The sequence below is a fragment of the Sparus aurata genome, chromosome 16 (genome assembly GCF_900880675.1).
Source record: "Sparus aurata chromosome 16, fSpaAur1.1, whole genome shotgun sequence".
Classification (NCBI taxonomy): Eukaryota; Metazoa; Chordata; class Actinopteri; order Spariformes; family Sparidae; genus Sparus; species Sparus aurata.
Genome location: NC_044202.1, coordinates 13,943,989 through 13,966,265, shown reverse-complemented (window position 1 = coordinate 13,966,265; position 22,277 = coordinate 13,943,989). Strand labels below are relative to the sequence as shown.

The 22,277-nt window shown below is 43.3% G+C and overlaps 2 protein-coding genes across 4 annotated transcripts; one reads left to right on the top strand and one right to left on the bottom strand.

Moving 5' to 3' along the window:
* Positions 1-694: 694 nt before the first annotated feature.
* Positions 695-3,468, top strand: tmem179ab (transmembrane protein 179a, genome duplicate B). Its single transcript, XM_030391598.1, has 4 exons — positions 695-1,095; positions 1,521-1,658; positions 1,749-1,827; positions 1,947-3,468. Exons 1-4 carry the CDS (start codon positions 794-796, stop codon positions 2,118-2,120), a joined length of 693 nt encoding a protein of 230 aa, XP_030247458.1. The 5' UTR covers positions 695-793; the 3' UTR covers positions 2,121-3,468.
* Positions 2,990-17,701, bottom strand: c16h14orf180 (chromosome 16 C14orf180 homolog). 3 transcript variants are annotated; one of them, XM_030391595.1, is made up of 10 exons: positions 17,199-17,701; positions 16,488-16,518; positions 12,569-12,655; positions 10,843-10,963; positions 8,994-9,024; positions 8,631-8,739; positions 5,846-6,012; positions 5,586-5,718; positions 5,187-5,213; positions 2,990-4,790 (listed from the first exon to the last, which is right to left on the bottom strand). In XM_030391595.1, the coding sequence occupies exons 1-10, from the start codon at positions 17,349-17,351 to the stop codon at positions 4,585-4,587; spliced, it is 1,065 nt and encodes a 354-aa protein (XP_030247455.1). In that variant the 5' UTR covers positions 17,352-17,701; the 3' UTR covers positions 2,990-4,584. The 3 variants fall into 3 exon arrangements, with proteins under 3 accessions (XP_030247455.1, XP_030247456.1, XP_030247457.1); XM_030391597.1 differs by having other exon boundaries at positions 4,596-4,790; positions 5,194-5,213; XM_030391596.1 differs by lacking the exon at positions 5,187-5,213 and having other exon boundaries at positions 17,199-17,699.
* Between the last annotated feature and the right edge of the window lie 4,576 nt (positions 17,702-22,277).

Sequence of the window (22,277 nt, the reverse complement as noted above, 5' to 3'; positions counted from 1 at the left end):
TACTGAATCTGGGGAAATTGATAAAATGATGCACATCAAAAACATTTAGGTTTGATGGAATAGTACGGAGGCCCTGAGGGGCAAGTGAGAACGTTTTTAATTCAGGCTAATCATTTTCCCAGTGTGATCTAAATGATATTCTCTCCTGTGTTTATGACTCAAGACCTGGTTTTCATGTGTGATGTGTGAAACCAAGCTTTCTTTTTTCCCCTCCTTCATCTTTTTCCACATTTCATAGATGAAAAAAGAAGAATGAAACACAATAGAAGGACTTTCCCGGCAAAACCTTTTTTCACCAGGTCTCCAGTCATAAACACGGGAGAGAAAATAATTTTGATTAGACTTTGAAAATAGAAATTCACACATGACCCTCAGGGCTTCTGTAGAATAGTGCAGCCATGAAACATAAAGACATCTGAAAGCTTCAGTGAAGAGTTTGAACCAGCTGAACCAGAACGCATATACCATCCTGTCAGACAGTCAGAATGGCAGGATGAGCTGTCCTTATATCTGAAGGGGAAATTACATCATGTCATAATCAACTGCTGAATACTTCAACTGTTGCAAATGGGAACACTGTTGAAGAGGAACAACTCCACAGCTTGGATGAAGATGAGATGGAGAGGCCTGAAGGCCTCAGCCTGCTCATTAATTTGCAGCAGAGCGCGTCGTCGGATGCTGCGCCCCCGCTCATCGCTGCCTCCACTGCGCAGCCGCAGTCTCTCCAGGACGCAGAGAGCAGAAGAAGAGGGAGACAGGGATAAAAAAAAAAAAGAAAAAGAAAAAAAGAAAGATGGCCCTCGATAATTTAATTTTCGCCCAGTGCATCCTTTATTTTTTAGCCTTCGTGTTCGGGTTCATCGCCGTGGTGCCTCTGTCCGAGAACACGGAGGACTTCGGGGGGAAATGCCTGCTCTTCACGCGGGGAATGTGGCAGAATGAGAACATCACTGTGTCGAAGCAGCGCTACATCGTGGAGGAGTGGGGACCCGAGTCCTCCTGCAGCTTCATCACTTTTGTCGGGATAGCGTCCCTCATCCTGTCCGCAGTGCAGGCATGGAGGCTGCTGTTCTTTCTGTGCAAAGGACACGACGAGTGAGTGACATTCCTCTTGTGCTCCATCAACACAATTCAATACCGGCACCAGAGAAAACGCTCAATAGGACAGGCTCAGGTTATAACGTCTCTGTAAAAATGTGTTTCTCACACGCCATGATGCTGTATATATGCGTAATTGCGGCTGCATCCTATAGAGTGCATGTGATGTAAGATGTGATATGATGTTAAAAGCCTGTGAATGAGCCCTGAAAACGATTAGTCACTGTTGTCATCCATCATAAAGATGGAGGGAATAGCCTATGAAAGATCAGAATCATACTGTGGCTCACACATTCAGCATCTCCAGCACAGCAAACTGTATATCATGCTGTTTTTATAGGCCTACATGTTCCAGAAGAAAACGATTGCACACTTTTTTAGTTTTGGTTAACCTCTTCCGTTCCTGTTCCACCTGCCCGCAGCTCCATCTTCAACGCCTTCCTCAACCTGCTCATCAGCTCCCTGGTGGTGTTCACAGTCTTCCTGTCCAGCACCATCGTCAGCGTGGGTTTCAACATGTGGTGCGACTCCATCACAGAGGGTGGCAGCATGCCCAGCAGGTAAGAGAAAGAGCAGCTTTTCAGACTGTGATCACGACGTTACAGTCCAGTGGCCCTCCTAATCACCAGCCTATGTTTGTCGCGTTTTAGCTGCGAGGACCTGCAGGACACTGATCTAGAACTGGGCCTGGACAACTCTGCTTTCTACGACCAGTTTGCTATAGCTCAGGTGAGACTGTTTCATCGTTACCCAAAGCTCAGTCGTGTTTATATGACAGAGGATAGGTTGCCTGTACAAAAACAAAAATTAAGCTGTGACTAATCCTCTTTGACGTCTCCTTCCTTCAGTTCGGGCTGTGGGCTGCCTGGCTCACCTGGCTCGGGATCGCGGTCATGGCCTTCCTGAAGGTGTACCACAACTACAGACAAGAGGACCTGCTGGACAGCCTGATCCACGAGAAGGACCTGCTGCTGGGCCGCTCCTCGCGCCGCGGCTCCGACTACAAGACCGGCCTGATCTAGAACCACATACACTCAACTCACACTCAGCCGTACAGTCCTCTCGCCTGCCATGAGAAAACACCAAGGTTTGCCTCTGTAGACAATCAAAATGAATTGGTTTCCGCTCACATTGATCAAGCGGAGGGTTTTAGCTTCTGTTCTCCAAAGGTGATTGATCTCCCCTCAAAAAGCTGTCCCGCTTTATAGTTATTCATCTATTGTGTGCATTTCCCTTCAACACATACAACTTTAGCTTTTACGCTTTTCAAATAATTTCGTGGAGATATACACCCAGTTTTTCTCAACCCAACACAGTATTGATGACTCGGACAGATTGGCCGATGGATTATGTTGTCTTCGTGAAACTTCTGCATGGACCTAATGCATGACAAATGAATAGGGGTGGTGGTTTTTTAGATATAAGGGGATGTTCTTTTGTTTTTATACACCAATAATTGTGTTCCTAAAGTAGGCTTATTTCTGGTAGGTCGCACACTACCTGATAGGAATTTGTTTGCATGCTGCAGCAAAGCAAAGCGCTGTGTGCTTTTGCAGTGTATTCACACGTTTATCGACAGTTACAAAAGGTGTTTTATATATAAAAGTGACAAATTGTAGTTCAGAACATTCATGGATCAGGCAGCCAATCCGGAAAAAATGCTTCTAGCGAACTGTGTGAGACAAAAACCGAATCCTATGTTGTGCCATATACAGTAGTAACTCAGGCTTCTCCTTCACTTTATAGGCTACAAACCAATATACTGTGTTACTGTGAATAGACGCACACATGTACCCTGCATGCATCTCTCTCTACCCGTTGCATACACATCACACACTCGCCTGCTGTAAGAGATTAGGAGGAAGGAAAAAAGCAAAATCACCTGCTCGACTTTGATAGGCAATGACAGTTTTATTCCAAACAAATCATAAAACGGTTAGGAACTAAGAAAACCCTTCCATAAAGGCACTTCTTTCAAAGTGACCGTAAATGTTTGGACAGCCGTGAAATGCAGCTTTCGAAGCTAAATGTGCACATACAGGACGTGAGTTCACCGGGTATTGCTTTTATTGCTGATGACAATTTAGTTTGGACAGTACAGAGCGGGTCCTTCCTTCCATCCGGGCGTTATCAGCCTTATATTGCTTTGACATTCAAATGTGAAATACTTTTGCTTTTTTGAGTTCCCTGAAACCTGTTATATAAAGAGCAATGTTTTACTGGAAACTATGTCATGTGTGTTATTGCTGATGATGAGAGGTCCGTGGGGCATGCATCACTGTGCCCTTCGATATCCTATAATCCGTATGTGTGTTGGTTTAGCTGTTTGAATTATATTTGCTTCATCTGATAAAGGGACTCATACATTAATACGCAGTATCTGATTCTGTTATATTTCTGTGTTTGGCCTCATATATTAAGTAGTAATGATGTAGTGACTGATGTGGGGGTGGGTACATCATCCATGCAATGTGTCCAAAGCTTGATGGGCGTTTGACATCGTGGTTAAAACCTGAATGTTATTAATATTTTTTCTTAAATAGAAACGTAACAAAAAGTTTAAAAAATTTAAAAGAACCGAATTGGATATTTGATGCGGATATACAGTATAGAAGAATAAATAACATTTAAGGACAAGGGGATGTTTTCTGTGGGATTCAAGCAGTTATAAAGGGGAAACACCGTCAAAAGCAATTAGCATTCGTTCAGCTTGAGTATATTCTCTTCGACGATAGATAAGGAGAGAGAATTCATAACACTGTGCTGCAGGAATCAGCTGAAGACAGTCGGTAAGGAAAGTGGTGTTTTTTTTGTTGTTGTTTTTTTCTTCATCTGTTAGTCATTCAACCTGGTCCTGTGAAGTGTTGCAGCCCTGTTGTTTTTCTGTCTCGTTATCCAACACGTTTGTGCTTCCACCCTCCTCCTCCTCCTCCTCCTCCTTCCCCTCGGATCACAGCCGTTTCCAAACATCTCTACATTCATATATGTGCAATTACAAGGCTGAGTATTGTGAGTAGTCCTTATATATTGAGCCATATATACACATTCAGTTCTGTGTAATATCTGATCTACACAAAAAAAATAATAATCAGGTAACAAAATAAATATGTGCATTCCATGGAAACGTTCACTCGCATACGATAGACCGTGACATGAAAAAGAGACGTTTGTGGTGATTAAGTGAGCCTTATACGTGAGCTTAAACATTGCAGATGTGCAAAATCGTTTCAACTTAAAAGAGGAGTGGCATGCCCACCTCCTTAGTACATATATACATACAGAAATGGAAGCTACATATTTCTGGGATTACACGTTTCCCTTTTCACTGCGAGAGTGCTTCGCAGAGCCTTTGCCAAATGGCAGAGGTGTTGGTCGGCCTGGGCTCCTTCCAAGTTAAGAAAAAAGAGGGGTCTGATAAAAAAAGACAAAAAAAAAAACAAAAAAACATTAAGGAGGCTCCATTTCTCCCCCTGTGGTTGCTTTGAGTCACTGCATGGTCAGCCATATCCAGCAGCCCCACAGAAGCTGTTTCATGTGCAGCAGGTAGACAGCCAGAGCGGCCTCCAGCTCCTCGCACACTCGCTGCGGGCGCCGGCGGTCCGTGCAGTACATGGCCACGCCCAGGAATGACATCAGCAGGAAGAGGCAAGTGAAGAGGGCGAGGTGGGGGCGGGACTGTGTCGTCTCATAGGCTGCAAACACAAAAACATACAGCAGTCTTTCACCATTTCCTGTTTGTGAATGAGCATTTGAATTGATCTTTCTGTTGACTGAGAGACTGAAGAAGGCAAGCTCTGTGGTGGTGGAGGGTGTGACGTGATAACATACAGAATATACAGTGCGGTGTGATGCAAACTGTGCTTTCAAACTGTGTTTTAAACATCATCAAAAAAGTGGGTGAGAGTGAAAAGCTTCAGTCTATTTTGTGTGGCAGGCAACAAAAAGTTAATCAAGTGTTTAACCTGAAAATGAACTGAAAAACAGACACACATTTACACCCAGTGGAATTTTTTTGGGGGGGATCGTAAAAGCTTGTGTCGTGTCACCCTCATGCACATTAACACAGTGATTCCCTCAGACGGACTTACCACCTACACAGTCACTGTAAGGAATGTCTGTGAAGCCGACAGAAAAGAGGCCCGTCAGTCTGTTGTGATGTGCTTTGCCCTCATAGACTCTCTCACTATCTCTTTGGAGCAGACTCCGTGGTGCCTCATTTGCATGCATAATGAATTACCAAAAGTGTAAATCACTTGCTCCTGTTTGGAAGTCTCTCTGCATTATTTTTAAATAGTACTGAATCCCTCAAGGACAGCAGTTCACGATGCAATCTCTTCTTAATGCATTTTGTTCTTTCTCTTTACTGCTAAGTGTAAACTTGTGTTACAGGCTGTGTGTGTAAAGGGCCCTCTTGTACTCATGTTGTACAAACACATCGAGGCGTCTCTCGACTGAGCAAGCAAACTGGTTGCTATTATTTTCCTCACCATGTACCGTGGTCTCCGGCTCCCTGAATCGAACCCTCCGTTCGCCTTTCCGTCTGTGGTTGGGTTCTGGGTCCGACCCGTAGATGTGATTTGGCCTCTTTAGAATGGAGGTGGGTACTTTGACATTGGTTATCTGCATTAGACACAGCTCAGGATAAGTTCCAAAACGTGACAGCAGTTGGAAGGTACGCGTCTTTTGCAAACAAACTGCTCCTACAGTAATACTGCAGTAGACGCCTGCAGGTGTTCGTCAAAGCTACCTTAGGCTTCGGCGTGTCCTCCTGCGGGTGGTGGGTGTCCTTTCTGTGGCGGACCTCTGAGTGTTTCTCCCGGTGGGAATGAGGAAGACAGTTGACAGTCGAGTCTCTGATGGACTCTGCAGCAGCGAAGCGTTTGGACAGCGCAGACACGCACTGACCCAGGGAGTCTAGAAAGAGAACCATGACCATACATGAGTACAGACATGAAGAGTCTGCAGTCTGAAGACAGGCACCCAGCTGAAGTTAAACATACAAAGTCAAACATGCAAATGTGCCGAGAGAAGACAGCAGTGTTAACTCTGTCAGCGCTGGTAGAGTACTCACTTGTTTTTTCCCCAATATGTCGGAGCTAAAAAGCTTTGGTATTCCTACTCACCAAATTCAATTTGACTTGAACTCATCTTTAAAAAAGAAGCGCCACTGCCCAAAGAGGTAAAAAGTGGATCTCAGTCTGACTGTCTCCTGCATTTGTATCGTCTGAATGTTTCCTGTGTCTCTACTAAATACAGTATTGGTTTTATCTATCAACACTGGCTGATGAATTAGTCACTCGGCTGATGGATCAGTGATTTAATCAGTTGATAAGTCAATCTATTACTGTTCTGGGTCATTTACAACAAGAACAGCTTCTATGGAGAAGGCTTGCTTAAATGAGACATATAGGCAGGACATTTAGAATCATTTTTAATCTTTTACACAATTCCAAATGACTTCTTGGACCTAAATAAACATGTTCCTGAAAAACAAAATTAAAAAAAACAATAACTCAAATCATTTTCTATCCTAGTTCCACGTTTATAAGACAGGAAGAGGCTGCACCAGCTAAAAACAAAGCAGGCACACCCACAGAAATGACTGGGCCCCTGTAAAGGTTCTCTCTCACACATAAATACATGCAGAATGTCTTCGCTGTTATTGACATAATCCTCTTTCTCACAGGTAGTGAAGGCTCCCTCAGTGACACCAGCTACCTCTTGGCTAGGAAAGTTAGCTGTAACGTTAGCCTCCTGGCTATCGTTCAAGTTTGTCATTACATTATTCTCCCTCCTTTTCTTCTCCTGTTCTTTCCGACATCCTGATTTGTATGCAGGTATTTGCATAGCACCAACATTCATTAAGTGTCATTAAGAATAATGGGCTATATTTGACTAAAGCAACAATAAATAACATTTACGTTTTTGCTGTAATTTTGGTGCACAAATGCAGGACAAAATGCAGCTGCGTTGGAGAGAAGACAAGGGTATTTTTAAAAATAAAATGTGGTAATCATTGCTTATATTTAGGATGAACATTATTAATGCTGGCCTCCAGGGGCCCCCCTAGTGGCTGGGCCCCTGAAAGCTATTTTCATCCCCTTTTGCGTGGCCCTGGGCAAAGATAAAAGCTCTTCCTTACTTCATACTACATAGATGATTATTACTGTTTTTTAAAATGATATTTATATCTTTTTTTAATTGCACACCCATAACATGAGATGAAATCAGAGGATTAACAAAGATAACAGATGTGTCAGGAGAACTCAATACAATCAGACTTATACTAAGGACCCCCCCGATTACAGAAACAAAAAAAACAAAACAAAACATTTGGAAAGTAACGCAAACACTGAGTTTCTATTACAGCAGGCAGCTGTTCTTGTGCTCTCGTATTTCCTTTAAAAGGTCAAATATTTAGTTGCAGTTGAATATCTTTCATAGGAGACTGTATGAAGAAATGAGGGTCGGCTATGTATCGCTTCCTTTTGCTAAAAGTTTTTGGAGGAGCAGGTTTTTAATAACGCTCGGGAAGGTACATCATAAAGTGAACCATTAGCTATCTGCCTTACCCAACCAAATAATTACATTCACCAAGTAGTCAGTTGTTAATCTTGAAAATACATATAAATAGTTGGTCAGCTGAAGGAGGTAGACTGGCCTAGTTTCCAGTGAAGAGTATTTAGAGGACGGGAGCTGGAAACGGTTAAACATGACTGTGTTGAAGCGTCTCACTGTGGGTCAAAGAGGATCTCTCTGTGTACAATCCAAATAAAGGGTCACAAAAAGTGCACAGCTCTGATCTGCAACAACAACTACAACCACTCTCTGACCCTTCACACTTTTACCATTTCGCCAAACACGTGTCAGACCCCTGAGGTCTGAGAATGGGGAGTGTTGTAAATCTTTGTCTTTATTTGCTGCACGCTCCTGTCTGTATGTAGCTGGCCCTGTTCAGCACTGCTGCCCTTGGAAGCTGACTCAACATCAAAAGCAGGTTTCTACACATTGCTTTTAACACCAAAGCACTCTTCACACAAATGCAGAGTTCCCTTTTTATTGCAAGCCAGGCATACATCCTGTACGACAAACTGTGCCCCCAAACTGTCAGAAGGCAAACCGTTCCTTTATGCCCTGCATAAAAGCACTTCTGTGTCCAACATGAATGCGAGTGTTTATTAATTTAACATCTGACATGGCTCAAAGGCTAACTGAATTACTTGAACAACATCCTCAGTGTGCTGTGTGCTCTCTAAAGCAGGGAGGAGATAACTTGTTCTTGAGATTAACATCGCTGTTCTGGTAGTGTCATGCCTCATGAGACAGTAGGGGCTCCACCCTCATACTTCAGACTGCGTGTTAAACGCTGTTAAATTATATACTGTCGAAAAAAATATCCAACCCTGTTATTTCACAGATTCATACAACTGTGTTAGTTTTTCACTGCCTGTTCATCGACATACTGTACACTTAGGCTCTTTTTCTCATGACAGTAGTGTTTACTGTGTCAGTTATCCCAGCTAATCGTTTACCTGAATATTCAGTCTTGCCAATCTCAGCATAGACGGTGGCCATAAGCTCCAGGCTTCTGGCTGTGATGGGGTGGTCGTTACCGAAGGCCCTCTGGTGGATCTTTGTAGCCTGAAAGTTGAATGAGTGGACAGACAGGATGTGAACTGGTGGAGGAAGTACTCAGATCTTTTACTCAAGTCAAAGTAGCAAATACCAAAGTGCAGATAAACTGCATTCAAAATCTTTCAAGTGATAGTATAAATATCAAGGCAATCTTAAAGACAACATCCATGTTTAAATCTGGCTCTCAATAAACCTTGCTTAAATTTGAATTTGTTCAAAAATCAGAAAAGGATTAAAAGAGAATGATGAAACTGACATACCTTACCGCTGTATTCCAGAGCAAGATGAGGTCTGCATAGGAAAGAGGAAGACGATGCACCATTAAACAGCTGAAGTAAAATATTGTTTACCTGCTGAAAAGAAAAGCAGCCTAATAAAAAGTTGAGTTATCAGATGAAATCTATCTCGGCACATTCTTCCTCCATGTAAATGTTTTCAAAGACAACAACGACACCTGACCTTAATCAAATCTACTGGCTCATGCATTGTCAGGTGAGCGGATCTATTTCAGTCAAGCGCAGCAGCAGAGAAATCTAAACATCTGTGTGCTGTGCTTTGATTGGACGCAGAGAGCAGGGCTGCAGGCGCCTCATGGAGGAAGTGGAAACCTTCTATTTCTGCCAGCGCTGACTACCCCTTTCTATTGGCCTGGGTGAATTACAGAAGGCATGGCGCGCACAGGTTAGTTTACTGACTTGTGCCCTTCCACCACTCCTCTGCTTAGCAGTCAGCTAGGTGAACGTGCTGTTGTGAAGCTCTACCAGCTGTTTCCGCTCATATCTGACCTGGAAAGTCAGCCAAGGACATTCATCACCCTCACACCCTCACGTGTGCCTAAAGATGTAGAGCAAGCTCTGTTTAGTGTGACACATGTCGGCTTTGCTGTTCAAAACCCACACTTCCCTTCAATTAGTAATGGCCAGGTGTCAGTTTGCGCTGCTTTAGAAGGTCCTTTTCAGGGGACATCCGATAGGCAAAGACAGAAAAGCCCTTCACTGTCCCAAAGGACTTCCTACGCCACCGCTAAAAGATGCAGGAAGTATTACAACTTCCTGTTCGCAAGAGCAAAAACCTGGGGTTTAAGGTGGAGGTATGCAAGGAAAGATTAAAGAGCAGAAATTCCTGCTTAGCCAGAAACGCAAGTGTCTGGGTATAGTCATGCACAATCACTACCATCTCATCTAAGTTTAACCACTCTATGGTCCTTGCATTAATGAAGCAGCGTGACCAGTGCTCAGTCGAGCATACCTTCCACCCTGTCACCCTCTCTGGCAATCAGGTTAAATGGCCTGATCCAAACAATGACAACAGAGGCACAGAAAATGGGGGCATGCTGCAACCTAACAAAGTACCCCTGCAACAGGAGCCACCAGATCCAGTTAAGGTGTTCCTCCTGTGACACTCACGTAGAGCACGGTGTCTCTTTTCTGCACATCTACAGGGAAATTCAAGGCGGGCTAAGAAAGGCTCAGAGCCGGAGTTAAACTAGCTTGAAAAATTTCCATTCCAGAAAGGACGAATGTGTGTATGTGGACGTGGAGGTCTTTCTGTTTGCCATGCCGAGGGAAACGGTAAGAGCATCGGTGGCTGCCCTGACCTTCTCTATGTGACACATAACTATGAAACTAATGTGTACTTTCTGGAGGTTAGTTTCCTAGACTGTCACACAAATTTACTCTTGCAAGCCAAATATTTATCTCAAGATTATTTCAGTCTGATCTCATAAGCTTTATCAACAAATGAGCTTTGTATTACTCCAAGCTGCTGCTTATGTAATACAACTTGATAACAGAAACATTGCAGTTGTGTCTACAATGTAGTGTTTGCCTTGTTAGGGACTGCTTTCACTTCAGTTTCAGCTTTGTGAAGGGATGAAATTTTGAATTCAAGGGAATCACACACACACACACACACACACACACACACGCACACACATACGTATACATCTAACTTTTACAAAACTGATGATCATATCAATGGTCATAAAAGGCACTTTATTTATCAATAAATTCACTGATGAGCCGACTGGGGCCCCTAAACTCACAGAACATGTAATGCCCCAATAATTACTTCACAACAGAAGCTACGGCAGGACACAGTTTTACCTACTGTTTGCTCATGATGCACAGCTGGGCCAGCCGTTCGAGGTGCTGTGCCTGGGAGGCCTGCTCCGAAAGCTCCTCTGGGGTCGTCCATCCTGCGGAGCCCAAAGTAGCCTCCTCCTGAGGCCCTGTTACACAAACACAGGGCATGGAGTCACAGTCAGCACAGCCTTTTTCCCTCTGGTTGTCTATTTATCCCTCTTTCCTCACTGTCCTTTGCACTCTTTCCCTCTCTACCACTGCACAGAGCTTGAAAAATAAAGCTCTAGTGTCTGGCACCGCTGTGGACTTTAAGCCTGTACAGCAGAGTGGAGCCAACTGAGGACTGGAGACACAAGAGCAGAGATAAGAGCAGGACAGAGGGAGTCAAACAACACACTCACCACGCCCACTGGAACACACGCATGCACAGTGAGAGTGACGAACCACAAACATACGGCGTGTACTGTACACAGCACACACGTACGACAGCTGGGCTAGAAATGACTCTGGCTTTTTAAACCATATGCCATGAGCAAGTGCAAATAAATCATTGCAGCAGGTGTTTACCATTCAAAAAAACCCCCACAAAATGTCAATTTTGTCAGCTGTCAGTGGGGAAATAGAGTGGGAAGGGCACATTTGAAAAAGCCTCTGAGGGAGAAATAAAGCTTGAGAGCTGCAGCTACAGTGCCAGCTCTGCCCCTGGAGGAGTGCAGCATTCAATCCAACTGAGTGCTGAATCAGGGGCTTCAGTATTGTACAGCGACACAGAGCTCCTAATGAGCAAAGCGTGGCCATTTGTCTTCTACTACGTCTGTCCCCGCTCTCCTCCGCTGTGCCCAGCACGCTACACTGCGCTGCTGCCTCAGCAGCAGACAGAGAGGAAGAGGCAGACGTCTGGAGCGGCAGCAGGTGATGAACGAGGAGCCTCGCGTGAATGTGCTCGCTTAATCCTCCAGCAGGTACTTTGTAAACAAAGATGGAGGTGGGTAAATTTCATAGTGGCTGAATGCGTTCGCAGAATAAAGTAAAATACAATTATGAGGCACTTGAGCTTTACTTGAGTATTTCTATTTTATCTTGTTTTATTTTATTTCCTTTTATGTTTTGTCTCCACAACATGTTTGAGCGAAATAATGTACTTTTTACTCACAACATTTATTTGGTAACTTTAGTTACTGGTTACTGTCAGCCACTGACTGTTTACAGCCTAAAATCTAATGGAAATAAACAACAACAACACAATTTTCTCATGATTTCCTAATAATTTCTTGACACTTTTCACTGAAAGAAACATATTATTTGATACTTATTATAGGGAAACAGAGACCGCGAGGTTTTGAGACTGGAATTCTTTTGCTATTGCTGTTTTCCTTTTAAACAGTTCATTCAATAAAACCAAAGTAAATATTAATTTACAATTCATTTATATTTTAAAGACTTCTTCAAACATGCTGAATTATTTACTTGCCTACTGACCAATTTCACATAGTTCACAAGTTACAACCTGACCAGAGCATGAACTTCTTTGGAATCAGATAAGTGTACAGAATGATAAAGTCTGTGCATTTTACATATAAACAGTATCAAATGGCACGAGAACATAATAAGTTAAATAAAGCTTCACCACAAACCATTAAAGTTAAAGTCTGAGTCTAATACTAGGCTGCATTATATACGCAATACCAAAAATGCACTTTCAGTATATACCAAGAAGTATTGATTGATAGCTTAATGTCAAAAGTACTTGCCTGTGCTCCCCTGAAGAGCAGTGAGCTCGATCAATGCCACCTCATAGAACATTTTCTCAGCCTGAATGAACTGCAGGGCCTTCCCATCTGTTTATATAGGTGAAGGATCAGTCTCACATGTCGCTGGGATTAGTCAGTCAGTTGTTGAAGTTAAAAACAGCATCATGCCCACTGTTTGTTTTTTGTTCCATCCCTTTAGAGAGTGACTGTGTGCACTCTAAAACAGATTGTTGTTCTTGAGGTTTGGATTCTGCCGACCACCGGTGTCTGTGTCAATGTTTTGTGGTTTTTGTAGTGGTCTTCTATGATCTGTTTAAAATGCTGACTCACACAGTTGATGTATCTGATTACACCTCACCGTATCATCTCATATCATATTCCTATTTTAATGTCTTGTTTCGTCTTCTTCTTCTTTGTCTTCCTTTTTTGTGTGTTTTGATTCGTCTGAATGCCACTTTTGTTTCCTTGAAAAGGCCGTCTATAAAAAGCATCCTAAAAATAGAGCCCTTTGTCTCAAGCGTTCTGCGTACTGAGAGTCCATCCTGCTGTAAAATGACACCACTGATGCTTGTCAGGTGGATTTAAAGACCAATGGGATGAAGAATGCTTAAAATAAACACAGCCTCGCCTGTCTAAATGTCCTACTTAACACCAGATCTCTCATGTGTAAAACGCTATAAATTCCATTCTGGGCATAACGCTTTTCATCACCGTGCTGACACCACTTGCCAATTGTACTTTAATACATCTCACATAAAATGAAATACTTGCTTTTATACTGAGGCTGGAAAGATTGACAATTGGTTTCCACTTTTACAGAACAGTTAAGCTTGGAACTGAAAGACCACAACAGCTGGTTTCCTTCACATTGTCACCAGGAGATTTAATGAAAACCATGACCCAGCTCTGTTAAAAAGAGACAGATGGATTAAAAATTTAAATGTTCCTTTTGATGAGCTCCTCAAGATAGCGGAGAAGATGATGGATGGTGAGGGCTGGATGTTGGAAAGCTATTAGTGCATGTACATCTGAATAATTCAATGTACAGTACAGTAAGAGACGACACAGCAACCTGTCACGTAAAGCCAGGATTCTTATATTATTATTGCACACAATACTACAAATTTGTTCTAATGTTCTGAAGATGTATGTCACAGGATGCAGTATATCTGTGAGTCACCTGGGAGGGAGGCGAGTATGAGGTAGACCATCTGGGAGGGAGGATTAGCAGAACAGCCATAATCAAAGGTCAGAGCACTACTTCTACCTGCTATTTTTAGCCTGGCTAGACCACAACAACGCCACAACAGGAACCTCACACAATCCTATCCACGGCACGTGTGCTCTACTTTACTCCTATATATATAAACACACAGGGAACAACCTCCCACGAACTGGCAATTTGACTGCAATCCAAAACCCGACAGGAATTTACATTATCGCTTGCAGCTTCAAAGGCAAATCTGATCACATGTGCCACACTGGAACACACTCAGGAACGCTCCCTGTGCCTGTCTGTTACTACTCTTTCTGTACTGTACTGTACTGTACTGTACTGATATCCCCCTTCATTTGATATTAAAGTCAAATAATCCAGGTCAGCATACTGAAAAGAATAATAAGAAGCATGTATCAGTCAACACTCAGCAGCCAAAAGAGCTTTTGGCTTCGGAGAAAGGTCACTTGTGGATAACTGCCAGCTCTGATAACAATGCATCAAGCCTTAAGCAGTCGCGGCACTGCCACTAACAGTTTGAGCTGCACCTAATACAGTATTTGTCTGGAATAAAGCCCGCGTTCCAGCATTAAAAATCAAGATACTTGAATATGTAATGTTAGCTTTGTTTCCCTCCTCGTGGATTTGGTTCAGGCAGCATGTGAAAAGATTCAGTTTGTGTGAAACGCCAATGTTCCCACATCCACTCCCAGTTTGAGTACACTGACCCTTCCCCCCGTCTCCCTCGAGGACTGCACTGCAAAGACCACAACATCGGCATCACAGCTCCTTTTGATGTTCATGAGAACTGCCGCGGAAAACAAATGGGACTTGGAAATGTTTTTTGGAAACTGACCACATACTTTTAACTCTGAACTTGCATAATCTTGGTACTCAGTCACAGAATTGTCTTCTTGCTTATTCTAGGGAAAGAATCAATCTATTACAGCCCACCTTATACATGGGATGATCTACAAAAGGCCTTAAACTTGGACTTTTACCACCACTACTGTTGTTCAAAGCCCAAATTTCGAATTTCATCTCAAAGGTCAAGTTCATAAAACAGTTGATTGTCTAGTCTCAATCCCAACTCATCAAATACTGATGCTTTGGGTTGGTGGCCAGCCAGACCCACCAACCTAAAGTGTCAACTGACCCGGACCTTTAAAGGGTACCCTGAAAACATTTACAAACGCTTAAAGGGCCATTCCACCAATTTTACACATAAAAGTGTGTTTAATGGTCTTGGGGAGTACTACTGCACATGTGAAACAAAGTAGTATAAAGAGTTTGGTAGCTCCAGAAGATGCTGCTTATAATCTGATTATTGGCCTCCAGTAATGTCACTCAGTGGCTACGTTGCATGGTGGGTTATGTAGACGCCAGGTTTTAAAAAGGTCGACTGGTTGAGCACTGCAAGTTGTTTTAAAACAAATGATCACAATAGAACTTTTTTCTCCTTTTCAAAACCTGTCGCTTACATTACCCACAATCCAACTCGGCCATTGAGTGACATAACTGGGGATAATTAATCAGATCAAATGCAGCTTTCTCAGGAGCCACAAAAGGATTCATACCACTTTTTTTGTATATGCAGCAGGACTCGCCGAGACCTGTAAACACACATTCATTTGGTGGTGTTACCCTGTGTTTGTAAATGTTGTATTTCTTTCTTCAAGTTTTATACTTTATTCAATTCATTTCTTCCATTTTATCATTTACTCTACAGCAGGCTTATCATCCTACTTTGTTTTTACTTTTAGCTCTTGTACTTTACTTTGTTATTAACAATTTTTTGTTTGCAAGCATTGGTCTACATTATTCTGTTCTTCGAGGAACGATTACAAAGGTTAATGTTATTGAGCTGCTCCTCTCTGCCCTACTAAACAATGTATGTTATGTTTACATTTTCATGGCCTTACACTAAGAGTTAAACAATGTAACACGGTAACTCTACCATACATGAAATACCACAGCATTACTATTGATGATGTGATGTAATAATGTTGTGTATGTCAAAAGATTTAACCCTGTCACAGTAGACGACCCTCTTTAGCAGATACCTTTTTTGTGCAGAGAAGTGGCCCACCGCCGGCTATTGACGAAGTGAGGCTCAGCAAATCGACCTATTTTGGAAAAGGCGGACAGAGAGTGCTAGAGCCTTGCTGAGGTAGATAACCTGAGCTGGCAAGTTAAGTGTTGGAGTGTCTCAGTGACGGGGAGAAGAGCCATGGAGGTAATATATCCTGAAACGTAACACCTCTCTATTATCTCTATGTCCTATACTGCTATGGTTTATAGAAGCGGCGAAGTGGGGACGCGCGGACTCGTCAGTGCAGATACAGGTTAATTAGTGCTCTCCCACTCTGTTGTGCAGAGATAAGAGCCTACAAATCCTCTTATGAGACAGAAACACAGCCTGAGCTACACACAATACGTGTGGCATACTGGGACAAATGTGTTATTATGAAGTCGCCAAAGACATCCACTCATCCCCCCTCCGTTTACACCGCTTTCTATAAAGGGTCTGCATCCTCCATTGTGCTGGAATTTGCCATGCCTTCCACCACTAACAATCCTTTACATGCTCACAGAGGTAATGCTAGTGTTTAGTTAGCCTTCCTGCTAACAGTCGTGAAGGAATGGTGATAGTAAAAGTGTCGAATGGGGTGTGAGATTTTGCCCTGAGTTTGTAAAGGATACAATTCTTTTCAGTGATGAAGAGTTCTGCGATCTGCAAAGCACAAAACAAACAACAACCAGGGGAACAAAGTTAAGTATTAAATAACTCATTTCCAGCATTATTGCTGGGTTGTGTGTGTGCATGATGTCATGGGCTATTAAAACAAGTAGCTCTGCTCTCCTTGCAGCACCGGAGTAAAGGCTTTGTTTGGACATGCCTTCAGCCACTACTAAACAAAATGAAAATTGTAGCCTTGCCTTTGAAGGAGGGCTTTGAAAGGCACCCCAGTTTGCAATCTGCTAAGACTTCGGCCTGGCTACACAGTGCCAAAACATAGCCCAAACACAGTGGGACAGAAATAAAATAAATATTAAAACATTTTGACAATGTGAGCCGCCTAATCACACTGTTACTGTGAATTAGAGCTGCATCTGTTATGTCATTCAGCAAGCGTGCACACTATCAGTCCTACTGAGACTGAAATGATCTCACAGTGTCAACACAGGAACACATGATGGACTGTTAGATTTGACATTGTTGTCATTGATATCAAGGTTGAATGTGTCCTGTGCGATAATGAATGATGCTCTACAGGACAACTGATGCAAATGTGTCTAGACAGCTGTGCAAATACATGATACAGCAGATTCTGTTGGTGCATGTGTTGAATATGCACATGCATGTCAGTGTGTGTGTGTGTGTAAGTGAAAGAAAGGCAGCATGTGTGTCACCTGGTGGAGGCAGTTGGGCAGAGAGGTGAAGCTCTGCACATGGGTCAATCCCAACAGGCAGCTGAGGAAGCAGTGGAGGGCGGCCTGATACTCCCCCTGCTGCTGGAGCTGCTGTCCCAGCTCAAACAGGCCCTCCCTCCCCCCGTTCAGCATCCCCAGTCCCAGCCAGAGCCAGCACTGCCTCCCATCAGAGCTCCGCCGGCCGAGGACGAATGTACCCCTCCTCGCCACTCCACTGAAGCACCACAGGTAGAAAGAAACAGCCCCACACAGAATGAGAGATTGAAAAGAATACAAAAAATGTCAGCTGCTCACATAAACACAGACAGAGCGGTGCCAGAGGAGAGGAGAGGAGGGAGTGAGCACAGATTCCACTCAGCCTCGTACGAGCTCAGTAAGTCAAGGACAGGTGGTAAGGAGCAGGCTGAGGGAGCTCCGGCGAGTCACACAGAAAAGATCCATTCCCCTCCCCTCCTCGGGCTGCACCAGGAAAGGAGGACAGAGGAAGTGGGAGAGTGTTTGCTGTTTGAGCGGCAGAGCTGTGGACCAATCCCTGCTCTGCTCATGTACAGTAGCTCCGCCAGCGCGTGTTCAGCACATTGGGTTTCTCTCCAATCCTTGAACAGGGAGATTACAATGCTGTAGGTGCTGATGATGGAAACCAAATATGGTGTGCACATGCTCTGTGATGTATATCTACAATAAGACTTTAATTTTGACCTAATTTACTGTGTGTTGTGCATCCACAAAGCAGTGTATTATGTATTTCAGCAGTGTGCGAGTTTTACTGCCCCACTTATGATTTATAGATGAGGATGCATTAGGAATGTGCATCCCCAAGAAAACTAGGAGAAATGCTGTGTGAGCAAGTTTCACATGACCATGGAGAAAGCAGGCTTTTGTAGATTCTGTGAAACAGACGGCTGATGCAAACACCAGGTCATTAAGTACTGTAAGAGAGAGAGGGAGAGAGCGAAAGAGAGAGAGCAAGAGAGAGAGGGAGCACTCCTCACTATTCAAACAAGGACAACAAATATTTATTCATAAGGAGCGCCTCCTCTGGATGTTTGCTCACTTCCCTTCACACTCTGCTAATCAACATTAATGTGAGGCCAATCTATGCCTTAGGAGAGAGAGCAAGAGAGAGAAAGAAAGAGAGAGAGAGAGAGCGAGAGGGAGGGAGGGAGGAGAGAAGAGGAGAACACAGCACTTGATCCGCGGATGATCCAGAGGATCATGAATGGATCTTGACTCTGAGAGCAGCACTCCGGCCCACCCGCGCTCCATTTAAGCGTGGTGGCTGGAGGAAATGAATGGGGTAACACAAAGCAAACGGGCAGAGTCAGTCTCCATTAGTGCCCGATGCACCTAGCTGAGCAGGATGGGGTTTTAATAGTTGTGGATGTCCGTGGATGGAGGATGAGAGAGCATTAAACCTGCACTGGCAGGTCAGACTCAGGGAACTGTGCACAGTGCTCTTTTTGGACTAGAGCAGCCTTGGGACTTGATTATGCTGATGCAGGGCCGCTTTATCCCCTCCAAACGGTGAGCCGGGGAGTGCAGACAGGTGATTCAGCCCACTTTACTGCAGTGTCAATACAGTTGAGTTAGAATGCATGGAGAAAGTAAGCAAAGCTCTTGACGTGATTGAGCTGGAGGGCCCCTGGCTGACTCTCAGTGTTCTGTCCTAATTGAAAAAGAGTGGGCTCTGTCTCCTCATTATGGGCCAGTCAAGCTGAACAGACACACATCAGCTGAGAGGAGGCGGCACTAGATGGTTCTCGTCTTCATGTTAACAACATCTGACAACAGCCATGCAACGGGAAACCCACCCAAGCAGGACTGTAACGCTTTTTAGCTGAAAAAGTGTTTGCCATATAATGAGGCTAGTATGGTTTATGATGTGATAACAATATAGCGATATAATTGTGCCGGTTATGTTCAGGAGTCAGTGACACATGAAAAGGAGGCTTGTTTGCTGTTGTGCTACTTAAAGGTTAGGTAAGAACATACCAATTTATTCTGTTTTGTATACGTAGCATCAGAAACACAAAACATAATTGGAACAAAAAAACTAATTTAGAAGAAAGCAGGAGGGAAGCAGAAAGATGTAACAAAAGGTAAAGAGCAGTACTTTATCTTTAAATGTAGATACTGTTTTTATGTCAGGAAATCTGTCATATGTGAATGAACCACACATCTTATAAATGTATTGTTATGAAACAGTCTCAGTTTATTACTGATGCCTCTATATGATCGACATGAGCAAACAAATCCATCAGCGAGCAGACTGGCTATTTCTGTAGAATGACCTCTGGAGGTTATGCTTTCACCTGTTTAACCCGTTTGTTTGTTTTTTGTTGGTTGGTTTGTCAGCAGAATTATACAAAACTACTGATCAGATTTCCATGAAACTGAGATGGAGGATGGGTCGACCCAACGTTATTCTGCCTGCCAACAGGGCGCATTCGGATTGTCCAGGTCAGATAATTCATAAATTAAAACTATTCTTTATGGCCGAAGATAAATTTAGCACATATCCTGCACCAAGCATCTTTTTGTCCTTGCGATTTTGACGACAGCATTGACTGACATTCAACGTTCTACAGTGCAAGAATGAGGATCTACCTGTAATTGGAATATTGATTGTCTGTCTCACAGAGTTGGTGGACGAATGCATCAGTGTGATCAGCAAACACTCTCCACAGCAGATGTTCCCCGGGAAGCCAATACACCAGGCTAATGTAAATGAATGGTGAGCTGAGCCCTGCACAGTTGAATCAAACAGTGACTTATCCACAGATATAAATCTAACATCAGCAGGTTATTGCAGTGTTGTAAACCTCAATATATTCAATTAGTGCTAATGCTTTGTGTAATCTATATTTACACTGTTCTACAAGGAGTACATCTCTAGCTGGTTAAAATATCACAGTTTGCACTCAGCAACTACAAAACTTTATCAGTGGGTCAAAATCAAGTGTGGCCTGTTGTTTTATTCTGAAAATCTCCACGGCTCCAGTTTTGTAGAGTCTGACTACGTGGATATTTACCATATGGTCATAAATCATAGACGAGTTTATAAACCATTTGTTAGAATAATGCATTCTGCATTGTCCAGCAGGTTTGCCGGAGAACATCGCTTCTCTTGTGTCCCCGTGTCATTTCACGACACTGCGCATGGCCCTACATCAGCATATACTATTTATATTTCCTGCATTGTGCACATACAGCCACTCTGTGCAATTTTGCAGTAGCTCGGAGGCCCGTGGTATGGAATATTTTACTCTGTGTGATTGACAGCAGCTACATTCCTCGCTACAGGATGCCAACTTCAATGATGTGGGAAGACGACCAAGTGCTAACCCTCTTTTTTGAAATAATGCACTGTTGAGTTGCACAAAACACCACATGCACCGTTGCAGATATGAAACCTTGCACACAGATTACAGTACATATCGTGTGTGTGTACTCTCTATGATGGAGTCTATAGTTTTGGCTGACTGTTTAAACCCCTCAACTCCCCTGCCGGTGCAGCTGCATCCCTCTAAGATTCAGGCTCTGGCAGTTTAATAGCCTTGGACCTGACACCCCCAGCTACTGAAAGGCAGTTTATGACCTCCATGTAATCAGCAGTAAATGCTGCCACCATCTGTCTCTTTTTACTCAATTATCTGACCCAGTGACTTTTACTGACAAACACTGTCCAGGTATACACAGAAACGCAAATCCTCCAGCTAAGATTATGACACATCCATACATCATCCCACACTCTTTATGGTTTCTTTCTGGTCAGTTCTTTCGCTCCGGGGCTTTGAGCGTGACTGCTGTCAGTTATGAGCAGTACATTCTGTTATGAGTCACCACAGATCCTGTACAGTTACAGACATGTGGGCGTAATTATCAAAATCACATACAGTATATACTTCATCCTCAGCGTGACTAGCACTGAGGAGCAAGAGCTTTATTTAAATGTCCTTAATGAAAACGGCCACTTAACTGACTTTTTTAACGATTCATGACAGTATGTTAAAATCGATTCATTAAGAACTGTTGATTACAGGGAATGCCTCATGCAGCACCTCTGCAGGATCATTGTCTTTTGCTCCACTCTTGCACCCCCTAGTGGATGTTTCATGGATTGTAAACAGTCTGAGATACTGTGGACAGAGCCGTGCAACACAGGGTGAAGCCATGCATATTATCACCGTAGGGTCATCTATTTAGTATTTTTGTGAGAGTAAAAAAAGACTATGTTACAGAAATGATAATATTCAGCTGATCACAAAAGCCTTTTTACTACTTTTTCCACATATGCATTTGCACTCCCCAAGACCTGTAACACTTTAATGTGTAAAACTGGTGGAGTTACCCTTTAATGTGAGTGAAACAGGATATTGCTTTTGAGGAGTGACTGACGCCTCAAATCTTTACAGGCCCGCCCGCATGTCTCACGGCCCTCCGCTCATTCTCTGTGTGGGAGGTAGTAACTGAGAGACAAAAGCGAGTGTCAGAAGACTGAATTTACTTCTCACTGTGAATGTCGGTGACGATTACACACCTTTAAGTCACTTGTGACAGCCACTCAGCTCTAACTGCTGACTGTTTGATATTGTCACCTACTCCCACTCGTCCTCTGATGCTCTTCCTCAGAGCTCTCTTTTCCATTCTGTCCTTTTCTAATTCTGCTGTCTGTCTTGGGACATGATGTCAGTGGGCAAGATATGAACGGTGACACTCACAGCTGCTTACTCACTGTAACAGTCATATCACGATGCTCAGGGTTACAGGATCTCTGCCAGACCTCACAGACATATTTCACACAGCTTTGCACCGCGTGGTCATACTGCACACAGTTGTTACGAGTGGCATCTGGCTAATTTGTTTGCTATTTCTCCACAAGGAGGGAGATGATAAGAAAACAAAGGGGAAACAATTATATTATCAGTCTACTTGAATGGTCACTTGTGGAATACAAAGGTTACTGGGTTAATGTCTGCGATGGATTCAACACAGGCCACACGCCACCTGTCAATCAGGCTCAAGTGTTAACAAGACACCTGCAGGCCCACTGGCCTT

Bases quoted from the DNA above. Each gene is read 5' to 3' on its own strand.
- tmem179ab (XM_030391598.1), top strand. From the start codon at position 794: ATGGCCCTCGATAATTTAATTTTCGCCCAGTGCATCCTTTATTTTTTA. The intron at 1,096-1,520 runs GTGAGTGACATT...ACCTGCCCGCAG, and splicing joins CTGTGCAAAGGACACGACGA to CTCCATCTTCAACGCCTTCC. The intron at 1,828-1,946 runs GTGAGACTGTTT...TCCTTCCTTCAG, and splicing joins ACCAGTTTGCTATAGCTCAG to TTCGGGCTGTGGGCTGCCTG.
- c16h14orf180 (XM_030391595.1), bottom strand. From the start codon at position 17,351: ATGCTGAACGGGGGGAGGGAGGGCCTGTTTGAGCTGGGACAGCAGCTC. The intron at 10,964-12,568 runs GCAAGTACTTTT...TTTGTGTAACAG, and splicing joins TGCTCTTCAGGGGAGCACAG to GGCCTCAGGAGGAGGCTACT. The intron at 5,719-5,845 runs GTAGCTTTGACG...TGTCTAATGCAG, and splicing joins AGGACACGCCGAAGCCTAAG to ATAACCAATGTCAAAGTACC.